This window comes from the organism of the source record quoted next, unplaced genomic scaffold (genome assembly GCF_019419815.1).
Source record: "Pyrus x bretschneideri cultivar Hongxiangsu unplaced genomic scaffold, Pyrus_bretschneideri_v1 Contig4, whole genome shotgun sequence".
NCBI classification, from domain to species: Eukaryota; Viridiplantae; Streptophyta; class Magnoliopsida; order Rosales; family Rosaceae; genus Pyrus; species Pyrus x bretschneideri.
Genome location: NW_025999723.1, coordinates 10,598,480 through 10,622,660, shown reverse-complemented (window position 1 = coordinate 10,622,660; position 24,181 = coordinate 10,598,480). Strand labels below are relative to the sequence as shown.

The following is a 24,181-nucleotide window of genomic DNA, read 5'->3' as shown; positions in this document are numbered from 1 at the left end:
AGAAAAAAATGACTTCGTGGAAGCTCAGTGAAGATGTTACGTTGTGTGAATGTTGGGTTCGCACTACTCATGACCATGACCCGATTACGGGTAATGAGATGGATAAGCGAGAAATGTGGAGTAAAATTACGAAATCGTTCAACGATGTACATGGAAAAGATGTACATGGAAAAGATGCCAGATCTAGTCAAGGTCTTCAAGGTCGTTGGAAAAAACTCAACGCATCATTTACTTGTTGGAAAAACGCCCTCTCTCATGCTTCTGGTAATTTGCGTAGTGGGACAAGTTTAGCGGATGAGGTAACAATATTTTTATTTATTTATATGCATTCCACCCACATCAATATTTTAATTTATTTAATTTCTTATGTAATTTTTATGTAATATGCATTCCAAATACTTATGTAATTTTTATGTAATTTTTATATAATTTTTATGCATTCCACAATTCTTATTTAATTTCTTATGTAATTTTTATGTAATATGCATTCCAAATACTTATGTAATTTTTATGTAATTTTTATATAATTTTTATGCATTCCACAATTCTTATTTAATTTCTTATGTAATTTTTATGTAATATGCATTCCAAATACTTATGTAATTTTTATACGCTCTCCTTCAAGAAGACATTGTAAGAACTCAAGATTTGAAAATGATAAAGAAGAATTCTGAGCTAAAAAAAAGGATTGAGTTTAGTGTGAGGATGGATGTAGGGATGTAGGGTTTATATGGACAAAAAAGAAGAAGATGAGGTTCAGGACAATGCCACGTGGCACTACGTGATTGGTTGAAAATCTTAGCGGAAATCTATTCAAAAAATAGTACGTTCGGATAATGACACGTGGCGTGACGAGATTGGTTAAAAATCTTATCGAAATCTTGCCTAAATTATTGTAAACAGGAAGTGACACGTGGGTTGTCGGGATTGGTTGAAAATCTTAGCGGAAATCTATTCAAAAAATAGTACGTTCGGATAATGACACGTGGCGTGACGAGATTGGTTAAAAATCCTATCCGAAATTAAAACTATTTTTTTTATTATTTTATACAAAAATTATTTAATATTTTAAATGGACTGGGTGCCAGCGCATTTTGTAGGGGTGGAGATCGTTTGTGCCAGCGCATTTTTAGACTAGGTGCCAGCACATTTTTTTTTGGGGTGGAGATGCTTTGGCCTATTACTATTCATTGAGTCTGTTACTGTTCAATTAAGTGGATAAATGGGCTGGGTGCTGGCGCAAAGTGGATAGGGGTGGAGTTGCTCTAATACATATATTGTGATAAGGAGCCACTTGCCCATTTTTAATAGTAATTTGTTATGTTATTATTTTCATTATTATTGTTGTTAGTAGGAATTATGGAGTAGTCTTTTTCACCTCTCACTTTCTAGTAACACGTGTAACCCCTCGTTAAGGTAGGGGACCTTTGAACTTTTGTGTTCATTACCCTATTAACTAAGGGATGATCTTAGAGCCAATAAGTAGAATCATTCTCTATCATTTGCCTCATCTATCATCTCACAAGCGCACTTCCTCCTACAATTATCATCTCCACTCCTCCATCTTTTCACTGTTTTTTTCCATACCCTAGAAGGGTGTTCTTGCGGTGGAGATTTGGACTATATCTTTTGTGCATATAAGTTTAAGTCATAAACTATTTAGTTGGATGTTGCATCTGGAGGTGACAAGTTTGCCCTGCGTTGTGTGCGATTGTTTGTCTGACTGCGAAGCAATCAAGCTACAGACTCCTCCTTAATATGCTCCATTGATTGGTGCCTTCCACGCTCCATGTTAGTGCTTTGATTCTTTGATTTTTATTTCCTTCTTTTAATTTTTTATGAATTTTTACAAGTAGAAATCAATTGTTTTTATTTTCTTGTTTTGATTGTTATGAGAAACAAAGAAACGTTTATTTTTATTTGTTTTATTTTATGATGTGCTCATGTGCAATTGGAAGTTTCAACTATGTATTCATAAATTTTGAATTTGTTCTCTGTTGAGTATGATTTTTAGGTTGTAGAATTGTACTTTCTGATGTCTAAGCCAAGACGTTTCAAAATTTCACAACAAAAAGAATAAGGGTAAATCATCAAGTCAACACTCTCATCCATCCATAGATAATTCTAAGTCTCAAAAAGTTGAGTCTGAGTCTCCAACACCAATAGTTGATAGCAATTATCTTGAAGGTGATCCGGGCAATAGCAACCTACCCATTTAATAAAAGGGATAACATTAAAAGAAAATATATCCTAGAGGAAACATAACAACCCGAATTAAAGCCGTACCCACACACATTTGAGGAGACACAATTTTGTAGAATTCAAAAAGGTTGGTTTTGATAAGTTTCCTTGGCTTGAGTATTTTATTGTAAAAGACAAAACATATTGTTTTCCATGTTTCCTTTTTTATAACAATGCATAAAACATTCTCTATCTACTTCTCCAGGTTTAAATAATTGGAAGAGGATTGGTGGCGAAAATGAACGTAACGTTTTTTCGCAAGTATGTAAGGCTTTCTACTTCTTATGACATCGAAGTTCAGATCAACATTCACTTACAAAGAGTTACAATGAACGTAATATAATCTTATATACTGGCTATGAATACTCCATCACGGATTGATGTCCTAGAAGGACAACTTGATAAAAAATTACAAGATTATTGGGATAAGCAAGTCTCAAGCTTGTGACCTTCCCTCACAAACAGGCGATGAGCTGACTGAGAAGAAGCTTATCGCAGCTTAGGATCATAGCTAGTACTGAGATGATTATATCAAAAGAACAGAGCTTGTTTACGTGTTTTGATAAAAAAAGATTAACAAATTAAATTTGAACAAAATTTAAGATCTTAGCTAGCTCAAAACTCTTACCATAAGATTTTTCTTTCAACAAAATTGAATCTTCCTCTAGATTGTATAGATATTGGTTTATATGAACTAACGAAAAGAAGGAATTGGTTTTAAAAATCAAAAGGTAATAGGCATCAGAAGGCTTATAACGTAAAACAGAAGGCCAGTTGTAACTTATATAAGGCTTCTATTATTTAAAAGAAAAAAAAAAAAAAAGGACTCTCAAACTTTTGACCTGCTACAATCCGTAAACTATTTCAACCACTAGAACATATACTCTTTATTGCAAAAATTAGCACACAAAATACATAAATTGGTGAAATTCCAGGATGAGCCATGCCCTATTGTGGCCTCCGCCCTTGACCAGACAAATGTGTGATCCTTATCCAACGCTTCAAGACTGTTTTGTGCACAAAGTCTAGGCAAACCCATGACCAATACTCCTCAACGTACTCATGCATGCATGAGCTAGGCAGGATTGGAGATCGATCTGTGACCCAACCCCAAGCTGGGCACATCCTCCGACTTGCTAGCGACATATGCATCAGCCGTCATAGTGATTCGCTCGCCGGTGAAACTCTACACCGGTTGCCCGTCCGAAGGTATCTCTCTCTTGCATGCGTCCTTTCATTTATCATCACCATCACCATCACCATCATCATTGATATCCTACATTTTGGTTAGCTTTACATAAATTAAAGGCTGCGTTAAAATATGGATTCGTCGTTTTTGATGGAGATTCAAATACCAAAGCATGCAAAAGGTGAGGGCTCAGCCATGGTTCCCTTACTTCCCGTCTCACACAACCCTTATTCAAAATCCCATATTGCGACAAGGTCTACCAATGTCTCCACTACACCAACCATTGCCAAATTCACCTTCCTCATTTTTCCCTCCTTGGTCACTCTTGCCATTATCGTATTTCTACCGTTCATACACAAGGAGCTAACTCTAGGCCCCCAAGCCCCCGTTGTCCAACTTACCGCCTTATCCGTGCACAAATTCAATGTCTCCGACAAAAACCTAACAGCCGAATGGGACGTCAAACTGAAAATTGCTAATCCTAATCTTGTCTCTTACATTTGGTTCAACCGGCTCGAAGGTTTCGTTCTGTATGAGGACAGACCGCTTGTCGTCAAGCCAGAGGAGCCATTCGGTCTGCCCATGAAGACAAAAACCGAACTGCATCTCAGGCTTAGAATGGCGAATTGGGAAGGGGATCAACCAGCGCTTAAGCAATGGATGTTGGAGAAGATGAAGAAAGATAGAGAATTGGGGGGTGTGAGATTTAGTGTTCAGATGGCCATCTGGGCAACGTATAGGAGTGGTTGGTGGTGGTCGGCGCAACATGTGATTATGAATCTTCAGTGTTTAGATTTGCAGATTGGGTTTGTGCCAGGCGCCACGGCTATAGGTTTTGGGATTTTGATGGCTGATGTACCCACGACGTGCTATGTTCCCATGCTAGCTGAGTAATAATTTAATCTTTTAGATGACCTGATTTTTCCCCCTTCATTTTTTTTCCTTGTGTATTTCTTTATTCCTTGGCTGAAGCCCTGTGAATAGGATCTTAATCAAATTTAATGTGTTAGATTTTCTATTTTGCAAATATCTACGCTGCAGGCATTGGACTTGCTATTTGGTTCTCTTATTTTCTAGTAATCTCTATTTAATCATTTACGCGGATTTTACTTTTCAACATATTTAATCTATTAAAACTTCAATGCCGGTATATATTGTAGAGATTTCACATGGATTTCAAATAAGAATCATTCGCTTCACTTGCTTAACTCCTTAGAATTGCTGGATTCTTTTGCTTCTGCTTTCAATTTTCTAAAATATTATTTTAGTTCATGTAGTTTGGGTAAAGTCCCATTTTGGTCCTGGTAGTTTCAATTATTAGTTATAGTTTGAAGACAACAGCTTAATCGTCTAATTTTTGTCCCTTTTTTGACAAAATATACTTGATACCATTTATATCTATAGAGAAAGCTTCAAGTCATTATCGCTTGCAAAAGTATAGAAGGAGCTATTATATATCGAGTAAGTCTCTTCCGTGGAGACATAAATTCACATTCAATAAAAGAAGGACATGTGGACTATATGCTCGATATAATGGTTTTATTTTTAATACGTGAGCAGACCACAAACCACTTCAGAGAATGTGGCATATGTCTGCCCTTTATGAGGGACCGCACGTGGTACTTGTTTGTTCGGTGAGTATAACGGTTTTGGACCACCAACATATCCAGGGTGCTTTAGACCTGTGATAAGTCTTGGCACCGAGCCATACCTGACCCAACGATGGCAAGAAACCGACTCTTCAGAGTCTCCCTTTTGGGTGTCTAGCGGGTTTGCACTCTTACCAACAGGGACCTCTTGGACTACTAGCATGAGGATTGCGTAGACTAGTTTGCACCATCACTAGTAGAACGTTAAGGTTTGCCTAGTATGACCTGCAACTTCCCCTTGCGGTTGCTTGTCAGGTCTATAAATAGCCAAGTTAAACAAGGAAAACAGTAATCACCACTTACTTCTCTGGACTCTCTTAAGTGCTAAGTTTCTCTCAAACTACTTTTCTGACTTAGGCATCAGAGACCCTTTGGTGGACAACCTCCCCCCTTTTTGTGTGTTCGTCAATTAGGCTAACAGTATTTCTTATTTTGTAAGTGGAATTTCGTCATTTCAACCATGTACGAAATTTGCATCCACATCTCCCACTCGATATTTACAAGGCTTATTTTTAACTATGCCCCTGGGACTCAGTTTTGATCTTAGTCTACCCCTGAAACTCAAAAGCCGGTATTTTATTCCTTGAAACTCAAAATTTGTTCCACTTTGACTAGTTTCCATTAAATTTTTAACATCTGTCAAATTTGCTTATGTAGCTTTGCTATCTATGTGGTGACATATTTGGGACCCATCACCCAATAAAACTGTACTATATATGCCTACGACCCCATTGTCATCTCGACTCCGACCTTTCTCATCGTCGTCCTCCTCCGCTCCAACTGCGTCTGGTCTCTCTTCTTCTCTCTATCCTACAACAAACTTTCAATCTCCCACCGACTCGGAGATTTAATGATTTCAAATGATAGCGAGTTTTCCTCAAGTAAATATTCACTATTTTTTCAAGTAATTATCGAATGAAATCTGTGAGAAGAGCATAAGAAATACAAAATCAACCATGGAAAAATGGGACTCCATTTCCTAATTTTTCTTTAGTCATTAATTTTTCACATCAATTTTCAATAGGATTTACATTTTTTTTTAAGAAAAGAGTTCAACTGGAGTTAACATGTAACCCATTAGTTCTCATAAAACCCACAATTTTTGTTAATTGAGAGAGTTGGAGAGACACAAAGAGGAGAGGGGGAGAGAGAAGAAGATGAACAAATTCTAACGTGGACATAATATCCATATTTTTTTCCACATATATGCATTTTTTAATCAACGTCAACATATTTAACGGCTTTTGAACGAAATTAACAAAAGTAAGGCAATATGGATCAAAATTTGAATTTCAACCAAGTTTCAAGAGATCCAGCTAAAAATAAGCCTATTTACAATAAATTGGTTAGAAGTAAGATGTTTTGGGCACAACAAAATATCAACATCACGCTTATTTTACTAGGATTTTGCAGTTCTAATAGTGACGTGTGAAATGAGGTTCCCATTCAGTTGCAAGATTTTTCTCTTATATTTAAGAAGGGGAATGTAAACAATGGGGTCTTATTTGAGGTTTACCCCTTGTTTAATACTAGTATTATAGGGAATATGACTAATGACATTCCTAATTTTTTAGGAATGTGACTCCTCATGGGGAGGAGGTGTTGAAAAAAGGGAATGAGAATCAACTTTTTAATACCAGAGCTATCCTTACATTATTCATTGATGAAATGTAAAATTTATTTTTGTACAAAGGTGTCTTAGTAATTAAACTAATTTTATTCCGATTTCTGATAGCTAGTAAATATTTTATTTGATTTTTACTTTCTTTGTCATTCTAATTGTACACGAGCAGTAAACATTTTAACGAGAATGCCTATTACCGATTCATATTCTTATGTTCTTTATACTATCTTTGAGTTTAATTACCAATTCGATTGATGAGAAGCTGACTTGGTTGGCCTCCTATTTATAAAACCAATAATGAAAAAGATAAAGAAACCTACAGTTATTATTATTATTATTATTATTTTCCCTAAAAAGCCTTCCCAACTTAAGAATGTCATTTTTTTTGTCGTTGGATATGGGTCGGAGGAGGGAGGAGGACCGAGGAGCCTCGAGTCCGAGTGAGCTGGGAACCAAACTTGGCTTAGTATCATTGTGCTAAAACCCCCCATGCCAAAGAATGTCATATTTCAAAAGAAACCTACATCGTTCCGTGAGTATGTGTACGTAAGAAAAGTAATAATACATCCATAAGCTAGCACGACTTTAGCCTTTGCCCCCAATCCGTTTCTCTTGGGGAACAAGAAATATATTGCCTACAGATGTCGGAGAATATTCAACAAAAACTCCAAACAGATAAAGAAACTAAAAAATTTCTAGAAGAGGGAAAAGAAAACTCTAACTAGGAAAAAGTCAATCCCAAAATCGACCAATGACGTATTCCTCAAGTTCTGACCTGATATAAATATACCTAATCCGACAACATATCAGACATAAAGAAAACAAACTTTCAAAGAGCTTTGCGACTGCGATTGTTTATAGCCATCCATGTCTGGCCTCCTCCAATACAACTTCTTTCCCACTGATTTCTTCTACCCTCGTCCACAACCCGTCGTCAACAGCGACAGTTCTACTCCCGGTAATTCTGTTGTACCTGTTCAAACCCGCCCGCGAAAGAGCGAAGAACATCGTGTTGATGATCAAAAAAGGCCTAATGTGACGGTTCGTTATGATTACAAGGACGAGCATCACAATAAGTTTTGGCAAACCTCTTGCTCAACAGAGCTTCTACTTCCTCCGGCCGTAATAACCAAGAAGAGCCTTAATGATTAATTATGCGTTTCGGCTTTAATTGTTCAGTATTTTGTTGAACATATTTGTCGATCTCTTCCGATTGATACTAATGTAATGTTAGAGGATTTAATTTTGGTCTGCTTTTTATGCAAATAAGGTTTGTAATAATATATAAGATATCTATTTGAAAATTTTCTGCAAATTATTATATATCTGTTTTCTCTTTTGTCAACAGAAAAAGGAAAATTAATGGCCTTGTGATTTAGGATTCTCCGTCATAAAGGAATGAAGCTTAAGCCAGCCAAATTTAAGTTGCCTACAAGAAAATCCAGAAGGGCTTCTTTGAGTTCATAGTGCATTCATAACGACAGACTGATAGACAATTTTTATGAGGGAAGAGGGAAAATTGGCGAAACTACCGTGTCAATAAGAAGAAATCTATATATTTTCCACCTCCATTAGTTTCCGCAAAAACTTCCGATTGAAAAATTCCAAAAACACCCCCAAAAAGTTGTCTACATACCAATTCCCTACAATTTCATCGGCTTTTTTCTTTTATCGCCCCAAAATTTCATCTCGAACTCGAGCACTTTTCAAGAAGTCATTCGTCCTAATACTGTATCACCCAAACTCATGCACTTATCTGTTACCTAATGAGACATATTAGCTATTACTAGAGCCATACCACATGGCCATATAAAATCGTCATGACCATCCTTGTGACCTATAATATGGCGTGACACACTACGCCTTTGTTGAGGCCCATGCCACCCCCTTCCATGGCATGCACATCGGTTCCATAGATGCTTTGTACCCACCAAACCATACGTAATTATAAAAAATTGAAAGAAAAAATAAAAGTTTTAAGGAAGAATACCAACTTTAACGAAAACTATCAATCTCATCCAATTCTATTTGTATTAAGCCACAATTTGTGGGCCAATATATTTCTAAGAATAGTTACATGTACATTTTTGCTCTAATTGCACATAACCCACATGACCCACATGCTGTCAGTGTCAGTGTTGGAAATTGTCTCCGAAAAATTTCAAATTACTGTTCAAAGTGACATGAAAATAGCAATAGGTGCAACTTTTCCACAACAACTATGTTTTGTTGCGTGAGTTGATTGTCTTTTTTTACATATAAACTTATTAAAAAATTCATTGTTTAACATGCTTTTTTGAAAATCATTGTTAGACAGTAACATTGAGATTGATCGGAATTTTTAATTGATCGGCAGCGGAAAGTTGGCTGGTCAAAAAAACATGGTAATATTGAGTAGCAGTTATGTAATTATTTTGAATTATAGTAGTACTTAGAGAACTGATTTGATTGGCTTTTCCATTGGTGCCTAAATTAAAAAATGTAAAATTTTAGCTAAAATTTTTCTTAGAATTGGTATTTGAACTAATGGTGCAATTCATTCTCTCATCATGCATGCCTGATTTACTTTAGAAATGGATGCATGGGTTTAAATTCCATACTAATTGAAGGAATCCTTGCGATTCTTCTGCCTAATTTCCTAGTTCGTGTCCGGCACTGATCGAGAAAGAATATAAAATCTTCTTCTCTAATATTGTCGGTTTCAATTTGCGTTCATTGGACATCTGATGCTTAAATTTCATTAAATTTGATCCTTCTCAATTTCGAAATCACTATCTAGGTTCGATTTTGGGAGAGGGTGATTGATTGACTGATTCTTATGGAGAAGAGAGGAGAGGAATAGTTTATTTTATTGAAATGGCAGAAAAGGAGAGGATAATTGATTGAGAAAGAAACGGAAAAGAGAGGAAGAAGATGATGGGTTAATACTTCTTGGGTTTGATGGAGGGGCATACCGGGGCATAACATTATGGCTGTTAACTACATTACAATGTTTTGAGACCGGGTCACGGTGTGTCATCAAATGAGTTAGATAACAACCTAGAACTCACCCAATATAATATATTTATTACGTCAAAAATTGCAAGTTTGACACCAACCTAAATTCATTGAAATTAATATATACGAAATTTATTAAACAAGTGATACAGTTAGACTTCACTTTTACAAACTGATCTTTAGTTTCGTATAAGTTTTGAACCCAGTAACTTTTATCTCGGTTGAATAACATTGCAAGATGAAATACGATCTAAGAGTGTTCAAATGAGAAGATTACTAGTAATCTTCAATTTCCTTTAAAATTTAAAAAATAAAAATAAAAATAAAAAAAGAAAGAAACGTTTAAGGTCCTGTTGCAAGAAGAAACGAAAAGTACATGAATTGGACTGTTATTGCAATATAAATGTATATTTTCATTTGATGATTTGTAGTGTTTATCACTAGCATTACCAGCATTACCAGTGTGGTAAGGGAGTAACAAATTAAGTAAATTCATGCTGACTCGGAATAGAAATTAACAAAAATATCAAAGAAATAATTAAATATAAGACCATTTATGATTAATTATTGTCTGATATTTGAGATTCTTAACAATTTAATCCATTGATTTTGATCCAACTAAACCACTAGAAATAACTAAAGTTCTTACTGGACAATGCTATAGTAGTTGGTATTATCTTTCATAGGATTTCCAACAACCAAGGTACAATTGAATGACATTATCTATACAACAAAAGAGTACCTCTGACATGAACGTTGCCAAACATTGGAACTCAAGAATCTCGTGTCCAAATAACCAAATTATAGAAATGACCGACAGCTTAAAGATATGTCTTTATTCAACAAGATATAGCGTAACATAATTAATAGTAATATCCATAGATGCTTATAGTTGCTGCACATTGGAATTTCTCCACTAACAGTACTTTAACCAAGTATCTTGACCAAAAAATAGTTAGCAAGGACACAACTTAACATCAATCTATTCCAATATAACTAAGCACATACGGCTCTACATCGAAAATCACAACCCCAAGAAAGCTACAAATATCATTGATTTGTCTTAAGTGTCACCGAAAATGTATAACGGAAGGAAACACCACCTTGCTCTCAAGCCAACAGAATTAGCAAATTCTGCATTCTGGAAAATATCTCAAGTATTTTTTTTCTTCTATTTTCCCAAAGTGTATATATCTTCAGTTTATAGCATGGACTCTATGATGCTCGGCCCCAAAAAGCTCATTAAATATGCTAGGAAATGGGAGAAGTAAGCTTCAATGAAATGGAAAACGATTGCATACCCGAGAGATGCTGGGAACTATTTAGTTAGAAGTACAACATCTAATACGGTGACGGAAAATGGAACTTTTGTGGTATACCACTGACGAAAGGCGCTTTGTGCTGCCATTGTCCTATCTTTCCAACCACATTTTCCAAGAGCTTTTCAAGATATCCGAAGAAGAATTTGGACTCTCAAGTAGTGAGCATATCACCTTGCCATGTGATTCATGATAGAATTTGTTTGTTTGGATGATTTTTGGTTAGGGTAGAATGGCAGAGAATTAAGAGGATATTGGAGTGTGGTTTTCAACTTCAAGGTTGTGCAGAAAAATGCAGCAGCCATACTTCATTAAGTAGAGAAAATGTGTAAGGGTATGGTACATTTCCATCACCCATACTTGTGTAAAAGAGTTGGTGATTAGACAATATTTAAACACTAAAATTACCTTATTACTCCATATTAAATCCTAGCCCTTCATTGGGATTTAAGTGATCTAATCTAGAGTGTACATTTGTCACTCACACATTTAAACAACAAAAAACTAGCCATTGGAGGCCAACCCTTCATTTTCTTCTTCTTCCTTCTTTGATGCGGACAACACCTTTTGCTCAGTAGCTCCTTGCTGCCTTCAACCCCTCAACTCCAAGAGCTGGTTAGCTTCCAACAATTCATTCTTTATGAATTATATGCTCTCACTTGTAAACCGAGGACTGACTGTAGATATGGAGAAAGCTTTACTCAACTCTATCATTACCCGTAGCTGCTCAATTAATTCTAGGTTACATCAGGGACAAACAAGCCTACAGTTACTGCTTTGGGGTTACTGATCAGCTAGCCCTTTTTTGTATTTGTATATTTTTGTAAATGAAAATGAACGATCGAGTTCAACCTTCTTTTTGTATTGTGAACTTGTAATGTATTATACATGTGATGTATTGGAAAATGAGATTGTCCTTCCTTAAAATGCATGTAGTCGTCCCCATAGTCCTCTATCTGTTCTTATGTATATTTGACATAATTAATTTGTATTTCCCAGCTGGCTTTGTATACATTACGAACTTTGATCAATGAGCTTCGAATTTTTCAACTGGATAACAGCTTCTCAAATGATTAAATCGATCTTCTGCAACGGAACGAGGATGCGGTTGAAAAGGGAAAATAGAATTATAGAGGAAGGAAACACCACCGTTGCTCTCAAGCCAACAGAATTAGCAAATTCTGCATTTTGGAAAATATTTCAAGTACTTTTTCTCTTCTTTCTTTCTCAAGGTGTATATATCTATATATTTTCATTTTATAGTATGAACTTTATGACGCTCAGCCCCAAGAAGCTCATTAAATATGGTAGGAAATGGGAGAAGAGAGCTTCTATGGAGCGGAAAACAATTGCATACCCAAGGAACGCCGGGAACAATTTAATCAGAAGTAGAACATCTAGTACGATAACTGAAAAGGGAACTTTTGTGGTATAGAATAGTCTTGAAGCCTTGCTTGGGCAATGCCACATGACCATAAGAAATTGCCATGGCTTATTCCACGACCAACGAATCGGCGTGATAAGCTACACCTTCGCAAAGGTTCGCGATGCTCCTTTTCACGGCATGGACATATGACGGCCTTCAACTCAATTGATTCGAATTTCCCAATACATTTTTCAAGATGAAACGGTAGAGTTTTATTGATTATCATCTAGTACAATCTTCAATAAGAACCTCATGAATGAGATCCGGAGGTTTCTCAAACCAAAAGAAATTATACTCAATGTACAATGCCAAGATAATTCCATTTCAACGAAAGACACAAATATATTATATTATAAATTCATTTTTTACCTTTTCCAACCCTACGCTCACCCGTTGCAAAAGATCGATTTATCAGCTGAGAAGTTGTTACCCAGTTGATGAAGTTAAAGCTCATTTATCAAAATTCGTATGGTATGTAAAGCAAGCCAATAAATACAAATTATTTGTTGGAAAATATTAGTATTTTAGGTATTTTATTATTTGGGTAGTTTTTGTATTTTATGTGATAGGGTTTCTTAGTTTTTGATCTCTATAAATATAGTTTGTAATTTAATTTAAGAGAACAAGTAAGTCACAATGTAGCCTTTAGTTTGTAACCATCTCGACAATTTTATTGTTCGTTAATAATAGTTTTATAGTTTGTTGTTCTTCTTTTTGATACTCTGGTTTTCAACTTTAATTATGTCAAATACATATAATAACAGAGGGTAAATTACATTTTGCAGGTGTCATTGCAACTGCATATAATATTTTTAAAACATTTTAATTTCATACATTAACTATTATTTCATTTCAATATCAGACGTCCGTTACAAATTATGTTATTTGCTCACATGGACATCATGGATCCCACAATAGGTGTTCCACGTAGATAAAAGTAAAAAAAAAAATCTCGTTTAAAAAAAATCATTTATTTTAAAACTTCATAAAATAAAAAAAATTAACTACATAACTTCATGGGAAATTTTGAAATAGTTCTAATTTTATAGATCACCTTTTGAAATAGTTTCAATTTTTAGTGACTTTTGACTTTCGAAATAGGTCTAAGTTTTAGTTACTTTAGAACCATATCAAAAGTCCCATGAAGTTGCATTCCCGAACTCTTCGTCGTTCATCCTCACCATCCTTTCCTCCTTGGTCCTTCCCTCTCCCTTCGCAACCAAAATCACAAGTTCACAACTCAATGATTTCTTCAACAATGAGAAATCAACTTCTTTTCCCTAAATAAGAAAATGAATTTTGAATTTTTTTTTGGCCAAACAAAATTGATTTTGAATGAGAAATCAAGTTCTTCAACAGTGAGTTGGAGTTGCTGTTAGGCTTTTTTCAGAACTCAAGCTACTTTTCCATTCATAAATCAAGGGATTTAGGAATTTTTCTCTTCAGATCCAGTTCGCGATCCGGACCCTATCCGTTGTCATCAGAAGGGCACTCTGATTCACATTAGAGAGTCTGAAATCCCAGCCTCTTCTTAATTTTCCAAACCTACCACCATAGATGAACAGACCCATGGCCACCCTCACCTTACGCCACCTAAACCCGACTAAGATCGTCATACTTCCAATTCGAATTTGGTTGTGCACTCTAAGCTTGTATGGCTCGGATCTAGCCGCGGTGATGCAGATGAAGACGGAAACGCCGTTCTTCATAGCGCGTCGGTTTATATCGAGAGCTCAATGAGCCATGATTGCAGGAGTGATTGCTGTTGGGGTTGTGGCTACGGAGTCTAACAGACCAGAGAAGACGACGTTCTGGTGACGCTGGGAAACCAGAAGCTGAGAACGTGAAGTGTGGCTACGGAGTCTAACAGACCAGAGAAGACGACGTTCTGGTGACGCTGGGAAACCAGAAGCTGGAGAACGGAGAGAGAGAAATGGTAGAGAGACGAGCGACGGGAGAACGCAGAAGATGAAGTGATGGCCCAAACTTTTTTATTTATTTTTGTAGAAATTTTTAGGTCGACGGGTCGAGGGCCCACTCCAACAACACCGATACTGTCCCCACTTAACCACCTGCACAATCCTCAGGTGTGGGGTTTTATCACAAAAGGCCTCGATGTTAGTTAGAGAGGGGTATTTCTATTTAAAGCACTCTTCTCTTCTCCCTCTGTCCGATGTGGGACTGGGGGTTCCAACACTCCCCCGCACGTGAGACCCCACTTATGGGTCACACGTGAATTTCCACACATCGGCAACCACGTGGAGCCATGTCGGGACTCACCCAATCACGTGGGGCCAATGGGGACCCACCCAAACACGTGGCATCTTTGGCCTACGTGGACAATCACACGGGGCCAACGGGGACCCACCCAATCACGTGGCAGTACGGACCCGCCTCCTGGCTCTGATACCATGTAGAAATTTTCAGGTCGACGGGCCGAGGGCCTACTCCAACAACACCGATACTGTCCCCACTTAACCACCTGCACAATCCTCAGGTGTGGGGTTTTATCACAAAAGGCCTCGATGTTAGTTAGAGAGGGGTATTTCTATTTAAAGCACTCTTCTCTTCTCCCTCTGTTCGATGTGGGACTAGGGTTCCAACAATTTTGTTAGTGTGTAAAATTGAATATAATAAAATTGAAAGAAGTATGTGTGTGTGTGTGTGTGTGTGTGTGTGTGTGTGTGTGTGTGTGTAGAGAGAGATAGAGAGAGGGAGTACTTCTGGCCGTCGTCGAAGGCAGGGGTAGGAGGTTGCTCAGTGGTGTAGTGAGCGAGGAGAGTATCGAAGCAGTAAGGGCTCGGGGAAGGTGGGGGTGGGGGTTGCAGATGAGAGAAGGGAGAAAGTGGGTGGGGGTGAAGAGGAGAAAGGCTCGGGGAAGGTGGGGGTGGGGGTTGCAGATGAAAGAAGGGAGAAAGGGGGTGGCGGTGAAGAGGAGAAAGGGCTCGGGGAAGGTGGGGGTGGGGTGGGATGGGGTTGGTTTTTGGATAGGAGGGTAGGTAAAGAGAGTGGAGGAGAGGGAGGTTGTCGGGGGAATGGGTTTCTGGGTTTTCAGGTTTTTTTTAATTTTTTTTTTTTTATTATTAAAAAGTTATTTTTTTGTCATGTGGCACAAATTTGGCAGCCACGTCAACTCTTAACGGATCAATGGATGGAAAATATAACGGATGTATTATACTGAAATAATACACCTTGAGGGGAAAAAAAAAAAAAGAATAAGTACTTGAAATTGCTTATTCTGTTGGTTTGAGAGCAACGATTCGATGGTGTTTCCTTTATATATTTTCACTTAACACCTCAGACAAATCAATGATTTTTTTAGCTTTCATGGGGTTTTAATTTTCGATGTAGAGCCATGTGATTAGTTATATTGGAATGGATGTTAAGTTGCGTCCATGCTAACCATGTTTCGATCAAGGTACTTGCTAGTGGAGACAAGCATATTCATTATCTTGTGGAGAAAATTTTCATGTTCAGCAAACCGTAATAATCTTGATCTTTATATAATATCTTACGTTATGTATTGTTGAATAAAATCGCTTTCTTAGTAGAGATCTCTTTTCATTGTAGCAAGAATGGTTGATAAAGCTCCCGCAAGACCATGTACTTGTCATATAAGACTCTCGTACTCTAAATAAAAACAGTAAAATATATAAGAGATCTTAGATAACGAATACATGTTCTTTATAATAATCTCTCTATCTCATTTTTACTCCATAGAGGTCACATTATTCTTAAATTCCAAATTCCACTCCATAGAGGTAAATATTTTATTTTTATGATAATCTCTTTCAATTATATATACTTTGTTATTTGCAAATCATGATTAGTTACATTGGAATCTATGTTTAGTTGTGTCCTTGCTTACTAGTTTTGGGTGAAAGATACCTTCTTACGGTACTGTTAGTGGAAACAAATTATTTAAGCAGCCTTGTGGAGAGATTCCATTGTGCAACAAACCGTACGCATTTTGGATATTCCTGTGATTATGTCCTTGATAATGTTCTTGTCCATAGTAGTGTCTTGTTGTGTCGATAATGTCATTCAAATGTACCTTAGTTGCAAATCCTGAGCTAATAACAAGGATTAGAGTATAACACATGTTACACCTGACTTGAGGTGTTTGTCGAAGCATTCCTTGGAGATGATCTTATCAAAGGAGTTAGATGCCAACCTAGAATTCACCCAAATTAATTATGCTTTATGTAAAAAACTGTAAGTTGTACCAATCTAAATTCATCGTAATTAGTATATATGAAATCTATTAAATAATTGATATAGTTTTACCTCACCTTTTACAAGTTGATATTTAGTTTCCTATAAGTTTTGAACCCATTAACTTATATCTCGGTTCAATAACATTGCAAGATGAAATACAATTCAAGAACGTTGCAATTAGAAGATTGCTAGTATTCTTCAACTTCTTTTAAAATTGAAAAAAAAAAAAGAACAAAAAAATTTAAAAAAAACGTTTAAAGTCCTGTTGTTGGAAGAAATAATAAACACATGAATTGGACTGTTATTGCAACAGTGGTGTATATTTTCTTTCTTAAAAAATTATGATTTGATGATTCGTAGTGTTTATCACTAGCATTATATGCGTGAGGGAGTAACAAATTAAGTAAATTCATACCGACTGGGAATAGAAATTAGTGAAATATCAAAGAAATAATTAGATCTAAGACCATTTATATAGTTAATTATTAAGTCTAATCTTTGAGATTCTTAACAATTTACGTCCATTAACTTTGATCCAACTGAACAACTAGAAATAATTAGAGTTTATACTGGACAACGCTAAGCCGTTGGTATGTATTATCTTTCTTAGGATTTACAACTAACAAAGGTACACTTGAATGGCATTACCTAAACAACAAAAGAGTACCTTGGACAGGAACGTTGCCAAACATTGGAACTCAAGATTCTTGTGTCCAAAAAACCAATTTATAGAAATAACCGACTGCTTAAAGATGTGACTTTATTCAACAAGAAATAACGTAACATAATTAATAGTAATAACCGAAGATGAGTATAGTTGCTGCACATTGGAATTTTTCCACTAACAGTATTTTAACCAAGTATCTTGACCAAAATTAAAAGTAGTTAGTAAGGACGCAACTTAACATCGATCTATTCCAATATAACCAACCACATACGGTTCTACATCGAAAATTACAACCCTAAGAAAGCTACAAATATCATTTATTTGTCTTAGGTGTCAATTAAAAATGTATAAAGGAAGGAAACACTACCATTGCTCTCAAGCCAATAGAATTAGCAGTTCTGCATTCTAGAAAATATTTCAAGTACTTTTTCTTTTCTTTTTTTCACAAGGTATATACATCTTCATTTTATTGCATGGACCCTATGATGCTCAGCCCCAAGAAGCTCATTAAATATGCTAGGAAATGGGAGAAAAGAGCTTCTATGGAGCGGAAAACGAATGCAGACCCAAGAGATGCTGGAAATATTTTAGTCACAAGTACAACATCTAATACAATGAATGAGAAAGGAGCTTGTGGAAATTTTAAGTTTGTTTGAATGTATTTTTCATAGATTGATTGAATGTACAAGGAGAGATATATAATGAGGTAAAAGGTTACAAGCAACCCTACCTTGGCAAATCCTACTAACCCGGTAAACCCAAAAGCTGCCACTCCTTAAATTAAGGGAGTGCAGCAAGTAGCTAGCACACAACTATCAACAAGTCATCTAGATGTCAATCTTCCTCAAATTAAGGGATTGGACTTAATAGAGAATCCCATGGAAAGAGGGAACATAAAATCTGGTAGCATCAGTCACCCCATATCGTCTAATATCCATATACAACATCAATCATGTTGCAGCATAAGTTACCCCATATCGTCTAATACTCCCCCTCAAGCTGGATCGAGGAGATTGATCGAGCCAAGCTTGTCAAGGAGACGTTGAAAAGGAACTAAGGGAAGTGCTTTTGTGAATACATCTGCCAATTGATCATGACTGCGACTATATATGGTTTGAATAACTTGGGATTGAACTTGTGCCCTAATGTAGTGACAGTTCACCTCAATATGTTTGGTCCTTTCATGGAATAGGGTTAGCAACAATATGCATGGCTGCTTGATTGTCACACATGAGTGGCATTGGAGTAGAACTAGAGAATCCTAAGTCTAAAAGTAACCTTTTAGCCAAATTAACTCACATGTTATCGATGCCATTGCACGATATTCAACCTCTGCACTAGAACGTGCAATAACCTATTGTTTTTTGCTTTTCCATATGACGATGTTTCCTCCAATAAACGTACAATAGCCAGTGGTAGACTTCCTATCAATTGCATTTTCAGCCTAATTTGCATCGGTGTAGCCACTGATTTGAGTGGATTGGTTTTTCTTCATAAGAATACCTCTACCAATAGAGCCTTTGAGGTAGCGTAGAATTCTTTTGACAATGAGAAGATGTTTCACAGATGGTGCATGCATGAATTGGCTAACCAGGCTCACAACATAGGTGATACTAACCTTTGGTAGTGACTCAAATCGGTGAGAGGTTCTACGTCCATCTCAAGCTTTAGCTTACTATCAAGGGGAGTGATAGCAGGCTTGTAATCAAGTAATTCAGCCTCAGTGAGAAGATCCACAACATACTTGCACTGATTTAAAAACAAACCCTTTTGAGATGTTGCCATTTCAATGCCAAGGAAGTATTTTAGTCTCCCCAGGTCCTTTATGGCAAAGGTGTGATTAAGAGATTTCTTAAGAACTTCAATTTCAACTTCATTTTCACCTGTGATGATGAGATCGTCCACATAGATGAAAACCACCAATATACTAGCTGATCCTTTACGAGTGAACAAGGATAAGTTCGCATTACTTCAAACAAAACCAGCAACTTCTAACACTAAACTCAAGTTGGCATACCATGCACGTGGAGATTATTTCAAACCATAGATTGCTTTGTGTAATCGACACATCATATCATTTTTACCTAAGAAGAAACTGGTGGAAGTTTCATATATACTTCCTATTGTAAATCCCCATTAAGGAACGCATTTTTTACATCCATTTGATACAATGGCTAGCCACAATTCACAGCCACTGAAAGAAGAACCCTAACAGAGTTCATTTTGTCTACTGGTGATATTCAATTGATTCATCAGCCTTGAACTTTGTTTTATAGATCCATCTACTCCCAACAGCCTTTTTTTCCTGGGGGTAACTTCACAATGCTCCATGTTTGATTGTTTTTCAAGGCATAAAGTTCATCCTTCATCGCATTTCTCCACTCAGGAATTAGTTGAGCCTCTTGAAAGGTTCGTGGTTCAATGTAATAAGAGATTTCAACCAGGAATGTGGCATGATTGGGGTGAACATGACTATAACTCAGCACCTCAGTGATTGGGTGTTTGGAAGTGAAGGTGACATAGTCTCGAAGCCTTGCTGGAGGTTGTCGAGCATGCACAGGATTACACCTTGTAGGAGGTAAAGTGAGAGCTTCTTTGTGACTTTCATCTTAAGTAAACTCAGTACCATCCTCCAGGTTTCTTGGTTGAGAAGACACATAAGTAGTTTCACTCACAATCTCTGCTTGTTCATGATTGCTAGTGGCTTCTGGATCCAAGTGCACTGAGTGATCAATGCACACAGGCAAGGGAAATAAATCACACATTAGCTCTCCCTCTCGGGAGTGAGCAGCCTCCTTGGAGAAATAGGGAGCTGTTTCCTCAAATCTTACATTCCTAGACAGAAGCATCTTGTTAGTAATAGGATGAAAAGATTCGTTACCTTTTTGGGAGGATGAATATCCCATGAAAACACACTTTGCAACCCTAGAATCCAGTTTGTCACAATTCAATGCTTGAACATGAACAAAGCACGTGCAACCAAAGACTCTCAAATGTGATAAAGTTATATGTCTTCCTTTAAGAGTTTCATAACGAGACTTATACACTAAAACTAGGAAATCTATTGATTAAATACGTTACAGTGAGAATGGCTTGTGACCAAAATTTCTTTGGTATGTTCATATGCAACATCAATGCACGAGTTTTCTTAAGTAAATCAATGTTCTTTCTTTCAAAGATCCCATTTTTTTGTGGGGTTCCCACACAACTTGTCTGGTGAAGAATACCATGAGAGCTCAAATATTGACTCATATTGTTGGATAAGAACTCAGTGCCATTGTCGGTTCTTAGGTTCTGAATGGTTTACTGAAATTGAGTTATGACAAGTTGATGAAAGTCTTTGACATAGTGAAGACATCCTTTTTTTATTTTAACAGATATAGCCATGTTGTTCTAGAAAAATCATCTACAAAGGTAACAAAATATTTATATCCATCAAAAGATTCAATAGTCGAACCCCAAACATCGAAGTGTACAAGTTCAAAAGGTTTGCTAGCCCTAGGCATTGAGGAACTAAACGGAAGCCTAGTAGACTTGGAGAACTGACATGTATCACACATTACAGATGAATGATATTATTTGGGAAAGAGTTTAAATAAAACAGTTTCTGAAGAATGGGCTAATCTTTGATGCCAGATTTGTTGGTCCTTGGAAGAAATTGAATCAACTTGGAAAGCTTTGACTAAATGAGGTTCCTTGCATAGATAGTAAAGACCATTAAGGAAGAACCCTTCACCAATCTTGGTGAGAAAATCCTGAAACATAGCACTGCTTGGTGAGAAAGTGACAAGACAATTTAGAGTTCTAGTGATCTTTCCTATTGATAGAAGTTGAAAAGGAAAGGTAGGAACAAACAATGCAGTAGACTCAAGGTTCTTTGAAAGCAACTTTACTTTTCCCACGCTCAAAACCATGGCCTTTTTTCCATTAGCAACTGACACATGAGAGGGTTTTGACAAAGTTTGAAAACTGTGTAAGTTTGAGGCTTTGTTTGTCATATGGTCAGTGGCTCTGAGTTGATAATCCAACAATCATGTTCAATACTAGTGTGAAGAGCAGTTGAGAATGCACTAAAAATACCTGGAGCTTTGCTTCTTGGTATATTCTCATTTTCAGCAAAGAAACCTGCGAATTGACCCAGTAACATAGTGGGATTTTCAATTGTACCCCTTGAGCTTTCTGCAGCTTCTCTATGTCCCTTGGTTTACATGTGTATTGCAAAGTCATTTATAAGCGAGACAGGATTTTAAGTGAAGTCCTGAATGCTCTCAAGGAATGAGGTATAGCTGTGATTTGCTGCATGCTGAGGTTTGTATGAGCCAGTGTATAACTGCCTTGAAGACATCATTATGCGATCCTTGTTGAACTTAGGTTTCAGTTCACGGTGCAAAATCTAACACATTTCCTCCACGAGACCTACAACGTCACAGTAACTGCACTTTAAGTGTGGATTTTTACCCTTGTAAGGTCTGTTATCTGAGGGTTTATGTTTGGAAACATAGACTCTTGACTCAGAAATCTTGGAATTCTTCTTTAAGTTCATCACCCTTCTTTGAGCTTCCTCACGTTGAACTGTGGCATACACCGTTTTGAAGGAAGGAAGTTCGACATTTATCAGGATGTGACTCCTGAGATCTTCATAGTCCGAGTTCAAACTCGCAAGCAGCTGATATATCTTATCTTCTTCAGCTCTTTTCAGAAGAACTGCATCATCAATGATGTGAGGTAGATAAACATCTAACTCATTCCATATAGTCGTAAGACTTCCCAGGTGCTGCATAAAGGTTTTTCCATCTTGTTGAAGACTAGCAATGTCCCTCTTTAGCTGAAACACTTATGCATAATTATTTTGATTCCCATACATGTCCTTCATAGATTTCCACAAATCGTGTAAGGACTTGGAATAGCTGAAGATTTCAGTGATATGTTTCTCCATTGAGTTGAGAAGCATTGACATGACTTGTTGGTCCTTGCACCATCATGCTTCTTATGCTTGGGTGGAAGGATCGGGTGCTTCAACTCCTCCATTGATGAACCCTAGCTTTCCTCTTCCACCGAGAGCAAGAGACACTGCTCTAGACCATGGGAGATAGTTGAATTCATTCAACAAAACTGAGCATAAATGCATATACGTATTTATCTCAGTATCTGGAACAAAAAAGGGAGAACTTCGTGAGTTTTCTCCCACAAGGTTTATTGAACTTTCTTCAACCATAACTGGAACTTGAAGATGAACAACAGTGGGAAAAAAAAAAAAAAATTGGGCAGAGACAGGTCAAGGACGACACTGCTCTGATACCATGTGGAAATTTTAAGTTTGTTTGAATGTGTTTTTCATAGATTGACAAGGGGCGATATATAATGACGTAGAATGTTACAAGCAACCCTACCTTGGCAATTCCTACTAACCCGGTAAACTCTAAAGTTGTCACTCCTTAAATTAAGGGAGTGCAACAAGTAGCTAGCACACAACTATCAACAAGTCATCTAGATGTCAATCTTCCTCAAATTAAGGGATTAGACTTAATAGAGAATCACATGGAAAGAGGGAACATAAAATCTAGCAGCATCAATCACCCCATATCGTCTAATATCCATATGCAGCATCAGTCATGCTGCAACATCAGTTATATGCAGCATCAGTCACCCCATATCGTCTAATAGAACTTTTGTGGTATATACCATTGACGAGAGGCACTTTGTGTTGCCGTTATCCTATCTTTCTAACCATATTTTCCAAGAGTTTTTCAAGATGTTCGAGGAAAAATTTGCACTCTCAAATAGTAAGCATGTCACCTTGCCATGTGACTCATTCTTTATGAATTATATGCTTTCACTTGTAAATCAAGGAGTGACTGTAGATATGGAGAAAGCTTTACTCAACTCTATCATTACCCATAGCAATCTGATGATCAAGGTCAAACATTTTCTCTTTCTTTGCCTTCATTGTCTCGAGCTCCAGTAGGATAGCTTCTTAAGTAGCTGTTGCAACTTTCAAGTCCTTGTAGGCTTGAAAAGTTTTCTCGAAAATATCAAAGTGTAGCCGAGTTCTCTCCAAAATAATCGTCAGATGAACAACACTTTCTTTGCTCACCAGACCATTAGCTGCAAGGTTTTTTAAGCGCTCTCCCACAAAGTCGAGCCCTTGTTTTGGAAAGTTTGCAAGGTTGAGAAGGACAGAATCTCCTGAAGCTTGGTCAGAGCATTGGACTCGGTCGGGGCTACAGAAAGACCAACTATCCCAGATGTGATGGAAAAATAAGCGTCGAGCATGACTTCCCATAAAGGCTATACAAAAAGAAAAGTTAGATAAGCAGAATCTAAAAGAAAGCATAACAAGAGAAGTTGTTTTAGACCTGTCGAGAAATGACTTTGGCTATATCTTCTGGGCAATTGGTCAAACCTAAAGAACTTAATGGTCGAGCCTAATGTTTAGGACAACTCTTCAATTCACATGGCCAATGAAGGTTATCCATGTTTAATGGCCATCTAGACGACCATGAAATATAGACAACACCCTTTGGCGCATAAAATTTTCGATAAGATGATCGACTAGGCACCTGACAGTTGACAGTTTTATTTTGGTTTAGCATTCCAAGACAAAATTCAGAATCAAAATAAAGAACTTACAAAGGCCAAGGTGACGTCTTGTGCAGGGATGCTGAAATCTTAATCCTGAGGATGAGCCGGCGTTTCCGCGGTCACTTCTTCCCCTACAGAAGCCATTGGTTCGATGGCTAGCCTCTCAACGGCTACTTCAGGGTTAACACGACTAGTGGCCTTAGCCGATAGTTAGATTTCCTGGTCTAGATTAGGCATGAAGAATATGACACATTTGCCTTTGTCTAGAG

General features: G+C 37.0%; 1 protein-coding gene across 1 annotated transcript; it reads left to right on the top strand.

The window, feature by feature from the left end:
* The first annotated feature begins 3,562 nt into the window (after nucleotides 1-3,562).
* Nucleotides 3,563-4,324, top strand: LOC125468805. Its single transcript, XM_048565262.1, has one exon. The coding sequence runs from the start codon at nucleotides 3,563-3,565 to the stop codon at nucleotides 4,322-4,324; it is 762 nt and encodes a 253-aa protein (XP_048421219.1).
* Nucleotides 4,325-24,181: the final 19,857 nt, after the last annotated feature.